Source organism: Suricata suricatta, chromosome 7, assembly GCF_006229205.1.
Source record: "Suricata suricatta isolate VVHF042 chromosome 7, meerkat_22Aug2017_6uvM2_HiC, whole genome shotgun sequence".
Lineage (NCBI taxonomy): Eukaryota > Metazoa > Chordata > Mammalia > Carnivora > Herpestidae > Suricata > Suricata suricatta.
In genome coordinates, this window is record NC_043706.1 from 69,084,630 (window position 1) to 69,100,050 (window position 15,421).

At 41.7% G+C, this 15,421-nt stretch overlaps 1 protein-coding gene across 3 annotated transcripts in view; it reads left to right on the forward strand.

Moving 5' to 3' along the window:
- The window catches only part of BCKDHB (branched chain keto acid dehydrogenase E1 subunit beta), a 215,422-nt gene that overhangs the window by 6,148 nt on the left and 193,853 nt on the right, over window positions 1-15,421 (forward strand). For all 3 annotated transcript variants that reach the window (XM_029945196.1, XM_029945195.1, XM_029945197.1), the window contains exons 2-3: window positions 8,441-8,518; window positions 10,470-10,538. In XM_029945196.1, coding sequence (XP_029801056.1) covers window positions 8,441-8,518; window positions 10,470-10,538 — 147 coding nt within the window. The remainder of the gene's footprint in view (window positions 1-8,440; window positions 8,519-10,469; window positions 10,539-15,421) is intronic.

The following is a 15,421-nucleotide window of genomic DNA, read 5'->3' on the forward strand; positions in this document are numbered from 1 at the left end:
AGGAGAAGAAGAAAAGATAAAGAAAAAGAAGAAAAAAAATTAAAAAAAAATTAAAGGGCGTTAGAGACAACAAAGGACAGTGGACAGTCTAAAAGTGTATGACCAGTTGAGGGGAGCGGTAGGGATGAGATATATTCTCCTATATAAAGAAGGAAGGAGAAAAAAAAGGGGGGGAAAGGAGAAAGAAAAATAAGGAGTAAAAGTTTTTAAAAATTTAAGTAAAAAAAATAATAATAATAACAAATACGTAAAGAAAAAAGTGAAAAGAAAAAATGAAGAAAAAAAGAAAAAAATTATTAAAAAAAGCAAAAACAACAACAACAACAACAACTAAAAGAACCCCCCAAAATGGCAGCTCCCCCTCTTGGGTAGGCGGTGTTTGATGTGGTAGGTCTTGGAGACTGCTCTCAGAGGCTCCGCCTTGGTGTCTGCAGAGATTAGATAGGCAGGTGTCTCACCAAGCTTTGCTGAACAAGAACTGTAGACCATTCTAATGAGTCCGATCTCCTTTTGCCGCGGTTGAGCCAAGTTGTATTTTCAAGGCCTGCCTCTGTTCAAAGTTCCAGTCCATGTACTTTTTATGCTACCACACATGAGATGTTTTTGTTTTGGTTGCTGGCTTCTAGGGGGAGGAATCAATTTGTCTTGGCTCAGGCTGGGATTTCGGCTGCCCCTGCCTGAGGTGAGATGTGCAGCAGGAGGTGATGTGCCTGTGCACCATCGCAGACCCAACCCCTCGCAGGGATCGCATTACTGTTTGGGGAGGAATGAGGGCGTAGCTGTTGCCTGAGCTGCTGGAAATGAGCTGGGAGCTCCTGTAGCCTGGGCGCGCACCCTGGTTTCCACCGCCACCAACTCTCTGCAGGGATCATGTAGAGGTGGGGGCTATTTTCTCCCCCCTGTTGGCACCTGGGATTCAGGGTTCGCGTGGCCAATGCTGGGGGCGAGATGCGCTGTGGAAATGAGGTGCGTGCTCCCACTCCCAAAACCGAGGTCGAAGTGAGCACCCCTGACACCGCCACTGCAGTGGTGGCCGACTCCTTGCCAAGATGGCACTGGGCTGGAAGCTGTTCCTTCCCTTGCGCCAACTGGGTTCGAGATTTAGGCTGCCCAGCAGGTATCTATGGAGTGAGCTTCTCCAAGCACAGTTAAGCGTTCTTTACCTCTTCCCCAGCGACAGTACTATGAGCGTGTTCAGTCTCTCTGTCTCTTCCCTTTGTCGCTCGGGCTCCGCGCGCTTGCCTCGCATTGGACTGGGGCTCCCACCTCCCCTGCCCGTCTCCGGCTGGCCCATTTTCCAATCTCCCCAGTTCGCACTCACTCACTCAGGTATCCTTCAGGTTCTCTTCCTTCTGGAGTCCGTATTTTCTCCTTCCGCTCTTGCAGATGAGAGCAATGTCCTTCTCAGTTCGATCGATGGGAAAGACAAAGTTTACAGAGCTCCCTTCCACTCTGCCATCTTGGCTTCGTTAGCAATTCATTTAATCCTCATATAGCAGTGCCGTGACAGATACTTTGTTATCCACATTTTACAGTAAAGAAGCTTAGATACAAAGAGGTTAAACTCTACTTTTTGACACTTGGGTGATGGGTACTGGGTGTTTCATGGGAATGATGAATCACTAAATCCTACATGTGAGGCTAATAGGACATGTTAGTTAGCTCACTGGAATTTAAATATAAACTTGGAAAAACAAAACCCAAACTTCCCCAAGTGACACTATCTGTAAGAGGGGAAGCCAGGCTTCAGTTTTGAGTCGCATGCTCAGTCTGCTCTGAGAGGCCACGCCCTTGAGCACTCAGCCTCCCTGTCTCCTGCATTATTCGCACAGCACACCACACTGTGCCCCCTCCTAACCATACCTCAAACCTGGCTCTCCCCAAATTTGCTGCATCTTTTGCATCTCATTTGAACAGAGACTCCTGTCCTCCTTTTTTACTGTGATTTACCAACCTCCAAGTTTCTTTACTTATTGTCCAGGAACTTGCTTGATAGTTTCTCACCTCATCCCCCTCACCTTTTTCTCGTTTCCGGTGTCCAACATATTGATTCAGATTCTATACACCACTCAGTGCTCACCCAGGTAAGGAAGGTCACAGTCTGTCAGCATATGCCATCATTATAGTATTATTGGCTGTATTTCCTCTGCTCTATTTTTCATCCCATCTGCACTCCATTTCTGCCATCATTTGGGAAATTGTAACTTTCTAGAGGCAATATTACAAGGAAACTGAGAGCTGGGGATTTTGAGTCAAACGTGTCTAAATTTGGGCCCCGCTTTGCAACTTAGCATTGTGAGGTTGGCCGTGTTTATGAGTCTTCATGAGCTTTCTTTTCTTCATCTGTCTTGCCTCAGAGCATTGCTGGGGGGACTCAGCGAGATAAGCCACGTAATTATTGGTGCCTGGTACTGGTTGGCTAGATTCGGTCTCCCGATCCTAGAATAGATGCTTGCAAATATTTGACGTTTGATAGTAATCATTTCCCACAGTTCTCACACTGGCCGTATACATTAGATACTATCCCTGTTTTATGGAGGAGGCAGAGGAATGTCATGGTTAAGTAACTTTCCCAGTGGCCAGGCCAGGCCTGCATGATTATGCCAGTTTGTGTGCTGCCTTCATTGCTCTGTGTTGCTCCCCAAGAACACATCTGGGTCTCTCCCTGCTCCTGATGTTAGGCAGTTGTGTGTGTGTGTGTGTGTGTGTGTGTGTGTGTGTAGGGTTCTTTATTCAGTCTTTGCATTTTAATTTTCTCCTGGATGCCAAACTTTGTGCTAAGTACTTAGCACAAAACACATGAATATGGATCTGTCCTCATGGAATTTGAAGCCTAGTGGGGGAGATGGACAAAAAATAGCAAGTAAATGCATACTTAAACCAATCCCCAATTAAAAAAATTTTTTTTTAACATTTATTTATTTTTGAGAGACAGAGAGACAGAATGTGAGCAGGGAGGGTCAGAGAGAGACGGAGACACAGAATCCAAAGCAGGCTCCAGGCTCCGAGCTGTCAGTATAGAGCCCAATGTGGGGCTTGAACTCACAAACCACAAGATCATGACCTAAGCCAAAGTTGGCTGCTTAACTGACTGAGCCACCCAGGTGCCCCTCAATCCCAAATTTAAAAAATGACCTGCAAGACATGTTCAGGTGCTAGGGAAGAGAATAATAGAGCCCTAACCAGTCCCCTAAGAAGAGGTAGTATTTAAGCAGCCTCTAAGCGATCAGGAAGGAATATCCAGGGAGGTGTGAAGGAAGGGCCAGGCAGAGGATCCAACATGGGTAAAGGTTCTGATGTAGCAGGGAGCTTGGTTTGATGGAACTGAGAGAAGACTCAGGTGGTGAGCCTTGGAGACAGTGGTGCTAAGTAGGACTTTTGAAGTGAACAGGGATGAGATAAAACAGGGCTTTGAGGACACGGTGATGAGTAAGGCTTTATTCCAGGCGCAGTCAGAGAACTTGGAAGGATTTTGAGCAGAGGAGTAACGTGATACACCTTACTTTTTAGGGCTTATTATAGTAGCTCTTTGATGAATGAGGGATGAAGGAGTAGAAGTGAGGAGGTGGTCCTCTGGACTGAATTTGTCATTCCCCTTCCCCCCATTCCTTTGTTGAAGCCCTAATCCCCCATGTGATTGTATCTGGAGGTGGGGTCCTTGGGAGCTAATTAGCTTCATGAGTGGGATTAGAGCCCTTATAAGAAAAGACACGAGAGAGATTATCTCTCTATCTTACAAGAATACAGCAAGAAGATGCCTTCTACAAACTACTCACCTTAATCTTGGACTTGCCAGCCTCTGGAACAGTGAGAGATAAGTTCCTGTTGTTCAAGCCCCTTAATCTGTGTGGTATTTTGTTATAGAAGCCAGAGCTGACTAAGGCCATTAGGAGGTGCTTTTCAGAAACAGGAAAGACATGGTGAGTTCAGGAATTAGGACATGGTTGGTAGTACTAGACTTTAAGCTATATGTTGGAAGTGATCTATTTGGAAGCAGGATTGGATGGATTGAATATAAGGAATAAATAAAAGGAAGACATTCAAGGATACTTCCTCAATTTCTGGCCTGGATGCTGAGATGGAGAATGGTGCTGTTTGCTAAGATGCAAAAGACTGGTTTTGGGAGCAGACACCAAGCCTTCAGTTGTGTGCTTGCTGAGTTAGAAAAGCCTGACACTGGAGTGGGGAATTGGTGATAGTTGGATGTAAGTCAGGAATTCAGAGGAGGAGTCTGAATTAGAGATACTCATTTGGGAGTGACCTGCATACAGAAGAGTTTAAAAAGCATTAAGAGACTGAGGAGAGAAGTATCCAGCTAAAGGGACAGAAACAACTGTAGTTTGTCATACCACGACATGAGTTACCAGGTGCCCTGAGATGGGGACCCCAGGCTCCTAGCCATAGTCTCTTTAGCTTTAAGCTTTCTTAGGTCCTCCCAATTGTGGCCTCAGGTGCCTCTTCTCCTGTTATTGGCACCTTAACAGGCATTTGTGTTTATAGATCCTTCATTTATATATTAATATAAAGGTCCTGTTCCTGATATTTGAATGTTCCATGAAACTTGCTTTATGGGTTAGTTTGGGAAATCCCATAATACGGATTAGAGTGAGTTAGAGGTACATACCTGGCACATAGAAAGGGATTCCTGAAGAACAGGCATCTGGTGGGGTGGAAGAAGTTGTGTTGGGGGAAAATAGGTAGTTTCCACTTCGCAGTGTGGTTAATGCCAAATTATCCCACTAAAATCACCCATCATACCTCAACAGGCATATACTGATTGTCATGTTTGTGTTAGGCACTAAATGCTGAGGTTTCTAAGGACTATGACAGGAAAATGCTGTACTACCAAGGACTAGGAAGCTCAGAAGAGGGCCAGTGCTGGCAGAAACTGGTTTCTGAAAGTAGACTCTAACTTTCCATATCATAGCTGTGTATTTTAAAAAAAATGTTTATTTATTTTGAGACGGGGGGAGAATATGAGTCGGGGGAGGGACAGAAAGAGAGGTAGAGAGAATCACAAGCAGGTTTCTGTGCTTATAGCGCAGAGCTAACATGGGGCTCGATCCTGCCAACCGTAATGACCTGAGCTGAAATCCAGAGTCAGATGCTTAACCAGCTGAGCCACCCAGGCGCCCCCATAGCTGTGTGTTTTTGTTTGTTCAGGATCTAACTATAAACACACTTACTGTTTAACAACAGGCCCTGCTGTTGACCCAACTTATTTCTGGAGACTGCTCCTTGGGCACTCATTTGCCCTTGTTTGTCTTAGATGCGCTAGCTCTGTGGGAGGCTTCTCTCTTCAATGCTACCACATACTGCATAGTTATTCAGAATAACTGAAGGTGCTATTGCAGTCTTGCTTCGGTCTCATTCCTCTTCTCCTGCAGTCTTTGAATTGTAACATTGGTAGACATTTTATCCTATTGCATCTCCTTAAGTGGTTGATTAGCAATTTGCTTTTTAGATTTGATCTTTATTGAGCCAGCCTCGTATGTTCATTTGTTCAGTCATTCATTCCACAAGTATTTTTTGAGCACCTGCTACATGTCAGACATTGTCATGAGCACTGAGCATATACCTCTGATCAAAAACAGATAAGAATTCGTGACTTCTTAGGGCTTATGTTCTATTGTGTTCCTCATATTCCACCGACCCTGCATTACCTGCCACTTTATCTTTGTCGCAATGATGATGGCCTGTTTTTTCACATGCCCTGCTTAGGATCATTTCAAGTGAGCGGCTCACTTCCAGCCATGAAGCTGTGTCTTACCAATGAGTGCCCTTAGCATATCCTGGACTAGGGAAATTGCACCGTTGTGTATATTTTTGTTTTGTTATAACTTTCTGCCTGGGGAAGAAGAGTTGACAGTCTGGGTTAGCAGCCATTACTGCTGTTGGTAATTGCATGATTGGGCAGCAGTGTTGAATAATGTTTTATGCTCATAGTTAGATGTGCTCAGGGACATACTTTGTCATATCAATGTCTTATCAATGGTCTTTAATGTAACCTGTAGGAGAATAAGTAATTCTAAGGGAAATAAATATTTAAAATAATCCTACCTATGAATAATTTGTGATTTCTTCCTGATCCATTTACAGGTCATACTGCCACTTAAAAAAAATTGGAAGTAGATGTTACTGTATTAAAATTATTTAAGTCTTTTAAAAGCATCCGGCGGAATAGCAGTTAATCCAAACCCCTCACATTTTGAATCTGAAAAACAAAATATTCAGGAGTGGAAGGTTTTGTGCTTACGTGGACATAAAACCTTTAATACTCTTACTTATAAATTGTTTTCATACAACATGAGTAAATTCTTGGTGGTAATTAAGAAATACATTCCAGATTTACTTGGTATGTTTTTTTATTGTTTAAGCCTTTGCTTCCTTTGTCCTTAAAACTTATTGAATAAAAATGAAATAAGATGTCTCGGAGGCATTCAGGATTCATTCAGATGGTCAGCATACTTGAAATAAATACCACCTAAGGTGGTTAGGCATTTTTATTGTCCTTAGATTCTTAGCTATGAAAATCATAATAGACAAAAAAAATGACTTTAGGAAATGTAAGAAAGAATGGGAAAGTTTGCCCTAAACCATTATCATCTGATGCTGGGTACCAATAAACATTATTAAAGAGTTTTTATAGCATGGAGGAGGATTTAAGGCAAGCATCTATTAAATGATACAGCCTTAGCCTGAAGAAAAAGAAATTTTGAAATCATCACAGACATGTGATTATGTATCCTTTATGTATATGAATTATGTATCCTTTGGCATATATAACATAATAGTCCTGTACTTTCTTGAATGAATTCCTATTATCCCCACCAAAAATAAGAGTAGAAACAGGCCTTTATGCTTGGCACAGATGGCAGCATGGCAGATTTGAATGGGTATTGCCAAGACCTGAAGCCTGGGCATTCAGCAGTGTGGAAGGGGTCAGAGTGATGTCTTTGGTCAGAGCAGGTAGAGTCAGAAGGTTGAGTCTCAGTGGATATTGGAAGATGGAGGTGTCATAGATCCGAGCCTGCTGTGGATCCAGGCTGTGCTTGGGATGAAGGTGAGTCTACAGGAAAAGGATGAATGACCAGCATATATGTCACAACCACAGGGTTAATGGCAACAGCAGTAGCTGTTGTGACCCACACTGTAAATTAGACCTTGGCTTTGGGACACACCAGGTTACCGAGGAGTACAGAGATTAGATGGAACAGTAGTCAGGGAAATTAGCAGGTGTTCAAGGAATTTGCTACCAGCATGGCTAGCCACGGGTGAAAATGAAGATGGCCTGTGGATTAGAGAAGATTCAGGCAGAAGCCTCTCTCCATCCTGAAGAGTGCTTTTGGAGAGGAGCTGACCGAAAGTTCTGGGATGTCTGTGGGTCCTGGGCAGCACCAAGACTTAAAGCTCTAAAGTAATGATGTTTCTGAATTGCAACATTTGGAACTTTGTTAAAGTTTCTACCATTCAGAATAATGCCAAGGTCAAGATGAAGGGCATGAACAACATCCAGATTCTAACAATAAATAACTCATACTTGTTCAGCATGTACTGTGTTGGGCACTCTTCTGCTTTACATGTATTGTTCCATTTAACCATCCTATCTACCTATTTAAGGAGCTAGAAGTTGGCTTGCAGAGATTCTACTTCAGCAGTGACACCGTAGGAAGGACCAGGTCTGGTGTGTTGAGGCATGGGAAATATATACTGTATTCTCTAAACACCAGCACGTTCTGAGTGCTGAAGTTTATCATTAGCCTTTTTCATTGTCTTATGGGCCATGACCATTTGCCGTTACTGGTATATTTAACACATTCCTTGAATCACATGTGTTTTCAAGGCTTATATTCTTTTTTTTTTTTTTTAATGTTTATTTACTTTTGAGAGAGAGAGAGAGGAAGTGGCAGAGAGAGAGGGAGGCAAAGAATCCGTAGCAGGCTCCAGGCTCTGAGCTCTCAGCACAGAGCCCAATGCAGGGCTTGAAACCATGAACCTCAGGATCATGACCTGAGCCAAAGTTGGACGCTCAACTATTTGAGCCACCCAGGTGTCCCTAGAGCTTATATTCTCAACAAATATCATTCCAGACCACTTTCACTATGTCTGGTTCTCTTTTCTGGCTTTTATTTATTGTCTATACACACTTGGTGACTTGGTTATATTCAGTTTTCCTTTTTTAGATTTGTTTTTTAATTGTTTAATATGTGTTTAATTAAGTTTTGCTTGGTGGTCAAACACTGAAGTCTGTATTGCTTTTGTATTTTCCACAGAACCAGCATCATTGTGAATAATCCAATAAATTCACATAGTATATTCTATACTTTCCTTTCTACACGGTTTTAGTCATGTTGTAATCAACTGTTAAGAAACTGGTTGTTTTTAATATATTTTACAATCTAGGAAATGTTACTTAAAAATTTTTTTAAAATTTTTACAGGGCAAACTCAGAAAATGAATCTTTTCCAGGCGATAACAAGTGCCTTGGATAACTCATTGGCTAAGGATCCTACTGCAGGTAAAACTCCTTTGTGCTTGACTGTGGTCGGTGTGTTAATTCAGAATCAAAAATGTGCTGGAAATATTGGGTCTGCAGCTCAGTGGTTAACATTACATCTATCTGAAAATTTTTAAAAGATCTGGTCAAATGATTAAGGTTAAATTATCAGATTATGCTATTAACACATTTTTTAAATCAATTCATGGTGAATTAGTTCTCATGTATATCTAACATCTTCAAGTCAACTTTTTCCCCATAGTATGTGTGATTCTGATATTATATTAATACTTTCTGGATTAATACCTACTGGGGACTTCTGTTTCTCCAGCATATAGAAAAAAATGGGAAGTACCACTTCATTCAGATTTATGAATCTGTTTATGAAACGAGGATTTGATTCCATGCTGTCCTTTGAGATACATTCAAGTTATAAGATTTTTTGGAAGTAATTTTAATATTTATAAATAACTAGCTCATCAGATTTAATCATTGGTAAAAAACAATTGTCCTGCTGTATGTTTTCTAAATTTGATTGGCTTTACTTCTATGTATTAATATATAAATATATTTAAATATATAAAAATATATATGAAAATGTAAATACATGTAAATATATATATATTGGACTCCCACTTGAAAATCCGTAGTTTTTTTTTATTAAAAATTTTTAATGTTTTATTATTTATTTTTGAAAAAGAGACAGAGTATGAATGGGAGAGGGGCAGAGAGAGAGGGAGACACAGAATCCAAAGCAGGCTCCAGCTTCTGAGCTGTCAGCACAGAGCTTGATGCGGCGCTCGAACTCATGAGCTGTAAGATTATGACCTGAGTCAAAGTCAAATGCTTAACCGACTGAGCCACCCAGGTGCCCCTGAAAATCCCTAGTTTTAAGGTCAAGTGAAGAACGGGTTATTTGTTAGGAGGAAGTAAGAGCTACAGTAGTGGATGATTAGAGTTTGTTTTGTTTGCATGCCATCTGAGAATGATCTTGAGTAAATAATAAAAAATCGTTTCTTTGAGGTTCACAAAGCTGGTCAGGTGCATTAATAGGAATAGAATTCAGCTCTATGAACACCCATTTTTATTTTCTTTGCCTTGCTCACTATGTCCCACCATACTTGCTTCCTTTCACATGATCCAGGTCCTTTTCCTATTTGTGACTGTTCTCTCAGCTTGGAATGCTTTTCCTTCAGCCCTTCAGATTGCTGACTTTCATTGTATACCATGCCTGAACGCAAACCACTGGCCAGGCACTCGAGCCTGGAGTGTGAGTCAAAGTTCTGCTTCTGGCTTTCTTTCTGGCTTGCCAAGTTACTGTACTACTCTGACCTCATTTTCTTTTTTATTTTATTTTCTTTTATTTTTTTCTTTTATCTATTTTTTAAAATGTTTATTTATTTTTGAGAGACAGAGAGATAGAGCATGAGGGGGTGTGTAGAGAGAGGGAGACACAGAATCCAAAGCAGGCTCCAGGCTCCAAGCTGTCAGCACAGAGCCTGATGGGGTGCTTAAACTCATGAACCGTGAGGTCATAACCTGAGCCGAAGTTGGATGCTTAACTGACTGAACCACCCTAGGCACCTCTGGCCTCATTTTCTTAATGGGTAAAACAAAATGACATCCTAGATTGGCGGTTCTTAATCAATTGGGGTGAGTTTAATCCCCTTTCGTCCTCTCATGTTTAACAATGTCTGCAGACACTTTTGGCTGTTAGGACTGTGTGTGGGGGCGCAGCTGTCACCCCCAAGGTAGGGAGCAGTTGGTGCTATATATCTACACTGTAGGGCTGTTATAACAAAAGAATTATCCAGTACAGAATGTCAGTAATGTTGAAGTTTAGAAGCCTTATTTTAAACCTTTGGTCTCTTTCTGTTTTCTGATTTAAAATGTTCACATTGAAATTACTTAGTTTTCATTGTTAGTATCATTTAGGGATTATCAAATATGTTCTTTAAACATTGTTTTTCAGTAATATTTGGTGAAGATGTTGCCTTTGGTGGAGTCTTTAGATGTACTGTTGGTTTGCGAGACAAATATGGTAAGTTAACATCTTTATATATGAGTAGTATTCCTGTATAACTTTTATTTAAATATCTTGAATATACAGGATATGTCTGTTAAATTGTTTGCCATATCCTTATTGTATAGAGAGTTGTTGGTTTTGGTTTTTTTTCCATTTCCACAACCATCCACAGAATCCTTTGGTCTAGAGTTCTTTGAATATGTTCTTTTTTTTTTTTTTAAAGGATTTTAATTTTTTAATGTTTATTTATTTTTGAGAGAGAGAGAGAGAGAGAGACAGAGAGAGACAGAGCACTAGCAGGGGAAGGGCAGAGAGAGAGGGAGACACAGAGTCTGAAGCAGGCTCCAGGTTCTGAGCTGTCAGCACAGAGCCCGATGAGGGGCTTGAACTCACGAACTACAGGATCATGACCTGAGATGAAGTTGGATGCTTAACCGACTGAGCCACCCAGGTGCCCCTCTTTCAATGTGTTCTAACTGAAGCATCCCTCTGACCTGGTTCATATCACACATATTGTAGATACCAAAATAATTTTTACTAAATATACTGTTTATTATTTTATTCAAATCGAGGAAGCTCTGATCTCTCACTACTGCCTCCCTTAGCCAGTTTCAGTTCCGTTGCCTCTAGGTCAAGATTCTGCACAATTGGTCTCTGTTAATAGATTTCATCTTTTATTACCTGTATTAATCACTGGTCTCCAGATAATTAGAAGTATTAAGGTATATCTGCATAGCTGTATCTGTATATGTGTGATAGAGTATTGTATATGCACCTCTGTATATTTATAATGTGTGTCCATACCTCTATCTATCTGCCTACACCTATATCTGTACTGAGAGAGAGAAAAGTTTATTTTTTAAGGAATTGGCTCACAAGGTGAGGGGGCTGGCAAGTCTGAACTCTGTAGGGCAAGCCCTCAATCTGGATACCCCGGCAGGGTTTCTGGGTTGCAGTCTTCAGGCTGAATTTCTTCTTGTTTGGGAAACCTGACTTCTCCTAAGACCTTCACATAATTGGGTGAGGCCCATCGTGTTATGAAGAGTCATCTGCTTCACTGAAAGTCTACTGATTAAAATGTTAATCACATCTAAAAAATACTTTCATGGTAATATCTATGCCGGTATTTGACCAAATAACTGGGCACCATCACTTAGCCAAGTGACCCATAAAATTAACCATCCCATTATCCTTCCTCGGCTGATTGATACCTTTTGCTTGGCATGTGATTGATTTCTGCCTACTGCTTTCACTCATTTCATTTGACTCAGATTTCAAACTGTTAGAGTGCATTTTGGCCCATCCCAGCGTCCCCTCCCCTGCCCCGCCCTGGCTTGCTGTGTTAAGGAATGTATTTATACTCCTTATTGTTAGGGGTGACTTTGAGGTGACTTGACTTTTCATTTCTTCTCTGAGTCTTAACTAATCTGGAAGTCAGCAAAGCACTTATGTTCAGAGGGATGAGTTGACACCTACCTTTCTTCTTACCTTTGCCACCGCGCTCTAAAACTCATAGGTGTGTGCAAGGAATTGGGGAAGGTCTTTGCAATTTTTTTTTCTAATTGTTGTTCCTTCTTCTTCTCTGAGGTTATATTATCTTGGATCTAAGATAGCATGGTGTGGTCCATCTTGCTTACCAGGAAGTTCTTTTCTCTTTATAGCAGGTTGATTTTCTGAGTCCTGTTCCTCTCCTATCTCCTGTTACTAATAGCTGTTTAGATTTTGAGATGGTTGGGCCAATCTCAGCTACCTGACACTATCCAAATTAGTTCCAGCAGAGTCAGACTCCTACAAACTTTAGCTCTTTAAAAAAAAATTAAAACATTTATTAGAACATTTATTTAAACACTTATTTCAAAAGCAATGCATATGCATTGTAGAAAATTTGGAAAATATAGAAAAGCACAAAAGGAGAACATAAAAATTGTCCACCCTTCCAGAGTATGAAAAAAAACATGGTACTCATCTTGGTATATGGTATATATACATGTCTAGACCGTATTTGAATATATCAGAGTATATTTGCATATATTAACTGTTTGAAACATAGACTTATACTTTTGTTTTCTTAGGACTTTTAGCTCCGCTTACATTGCCTATCAGTTCTTACATGCTGTTTACTTTATGCATTGGAGCCCTTTGCATATTAATTATGGTTGTTCTAAATTTCTGGTCTGATAATGCCAATCCCTGCCATGTCTGGTTCTGATGCTTACTCTGTCTCTTCAAATTGTAATTTTTGCTTTGTGGTATGCCTTGTAATTTTCTCTTGATAGCTGGACATGATGCACTGGGTAAAAGAAATTGCTGGAAATAGGCCTTTTGGGATGTGGGAGTGAGGTGTATGGGGAAGGGAAGTGTTCTATAGTACTGTGATAGGTCTAAGTCCTTTATTGAGCCTGTGCCTCTGGACTGTGAATTTCACAGTGTTTTTTCTTCCCTCTTAGATGGGACAGGATGGATGGAGCTGAGTGGAGTTGGCTATTTTCCTTCCCCCATGATTATACATTCTTGGCAGATTAGGCTCTAGGTAACTGGTTTCATTTGAGGTCAGGCCTTTTTAAGAAGGGAATACTATGGGGCACCTGGGTGGCTCAGTAGGTTGAGTGTCTGACTTTGGCTCAGGTCATGAACTTGCAATTTGTGAGTTCAAGCCCCACATGGGGCTCGCTGCTGTCAGCTCAGAGTCCACTTTGAATCCTCTGTCTCCCTCTCTTTCTGCCCGTCCCCTGCTCATGCTCATGCTTTCTCTCAAAAATGAATAAGCATTAAAAGAAAAAAAAAGAAGGGAGTGCTGTGGCAAATTTCAAAATGGTTCCTTGTCTGCTTCCCCAGCCGGAAGCAAGAGGGGATTTTTCTCCAATGTTTATCAGCGCTCCTGGAGGAGACCCTTACAGAATTGTGGAGGCCTCTCTATGACTGGACTCCTTGGAGTTTTTAACTCTCAGACTTGTACACACTGAACCTCTATCAATTCCTCAAGTATAGTTCAAGTTTTCCTCTCCTGGCACTGGCTCTTGCTGTGATCTTAGCTCTTCTGTCTCTGATAAGTCAAGATTCCCTATATTCATCTGTCTGTCTCTTTAGGACCCCCTGGGTCCCCCTGCCTTATGGATCCAAGAAGAGTTGTTGATTTTTTAGTCTGTTCAGCTTTTCGCTTGCTGTTAGGACAGAGGGCTACTTCCAAGCTCCTTGCATGTGGAACTGGAAACCAGAGGACAAATTGTACTTTTGTTTCCTTGGTCCTGTCTACATCTGGTGTAGCTAGGCTTCTGAGCGGCTTCGAGCCCTCGCTAGTCTGCCTTGCCTGAGCCAGTGCGGTAGCATGCTGAGTGCTTATTCAAGCTGGCCAGTCTTCTGTTGGCCGCCAGCCAGGTTCTCTCTCATCCATGGTGCTCTTCTCACTGTACCCATTCCATCTGGGGCATTCATCCATGTTCCCCGCTGCTCACACGCAAGTGACTTCAGATTTTCTAAATCCAGCCTAGACGTCTGGCTTGGACTTCAGATCTGTGTATTCATTGTACCACGGCACACCTTCACCCCAGTGTTCCAGCCTCTTCGGACTCAGCATTTCCAAACTCCGGTTTTCAAACTCCACCCAGCAAATCCATGGCTCCCATTGCATTTCCTATCTCGGTGAACATACCACACTATCCATTTTACCTGAGCCAGAAACTGGGGGGATTCTAGTCTTTTCCTCCTTTCTCATCCTTCACCCCTAGTCACGTCCCACAAATTCATCTTCACAGCTTGTCTCCAATATGGTCTCTCCTTTCTTTTCTTACTTCCCTGTTCTGCTTTCAGATTTTTAATCCTTCCTGATTTGACATGTTTATCCCTTTTCTTAGCAGTCACCCTCCCTCCAGTCCCTACTTTGCTGTGATCATTCTCCAAGGCACGTTTTTTGGCGGGATGTATGAAAGACTCTGAGCTCTGCCCTCTGCCTATCTACCTGACCTCATTCATTTTATTTTATTCTTTACTGGTATTGAATTGCTAGATGTTTTCTCTGAGCCTCTGTCTTTTTTTCCATGTCTCTTCTTCTGCACACGCCATTTGGATCTCTCTCTCCCATCTGGCTACCTGGTGTGCTCCAATTTTGCCTTCAGAAGCTTCCCCTCTGAAGCTCCTCCTGACCCTCCCAGGCGGATCCAAGCATGAGTTTTCACTGTTCCGATTTCATGTTTTACGTATTGCAGGTTGTGTTGCAAGGCAACAGATATTTAAGTCATTGTGCATCCCTAGCTCCTGGTGTCCGGCAGTGCTTATGAAGTGAATGTGGTTGAGTGAACTTACCCTTCACCCTCTCACCGAGAGGCCTACTGCCTCAGAGAGGGGATTTTCTTATTTCCCTTTAATGGTGTTTGGTTGGTCTGATTTTTTTCTTTAAAAAAATTTTTCTTAATGTTTATTTATTATTGAGACAGGGAGAAACAGGGCATGAGTGAAGGAGGAGCAGAGAGAGAAGGACACACAGAGTCTGAAGCAGGTTCCAGGCTCTGAGCTGTCAGCACAGAGCCCAGTGCAGGGCTTGAACCACAAACTGTGAGATCATGACCTGAGCTGAAGTTGGACGCTTAACTGACTCAGCCACCCAGGTGCCCCTGATTTTTTTTTTCTTTAAAAAAGTTAAAACGGGGAAACTCTCACTTGAAAAAGCCCTTTACTACTAGAGGGCATGTGAAGATTTATGTTTCTGCGACAGTGCTGAGCTAATTAAAGGGCTAGCTTTTAGCTTTATTGTCAGCAGCTGCTAAGAAGTATTCTAAGCGCTTTAGAACTATGACTTGAAGTTTTGAATAATTTACAGATCGATTAATGCGAATAATCAAATCAGCTCTCTCTAATGAGAAGGAGCGAGCTTCAGGTTTTAGGAGTAAAGAATAAGGGAAATG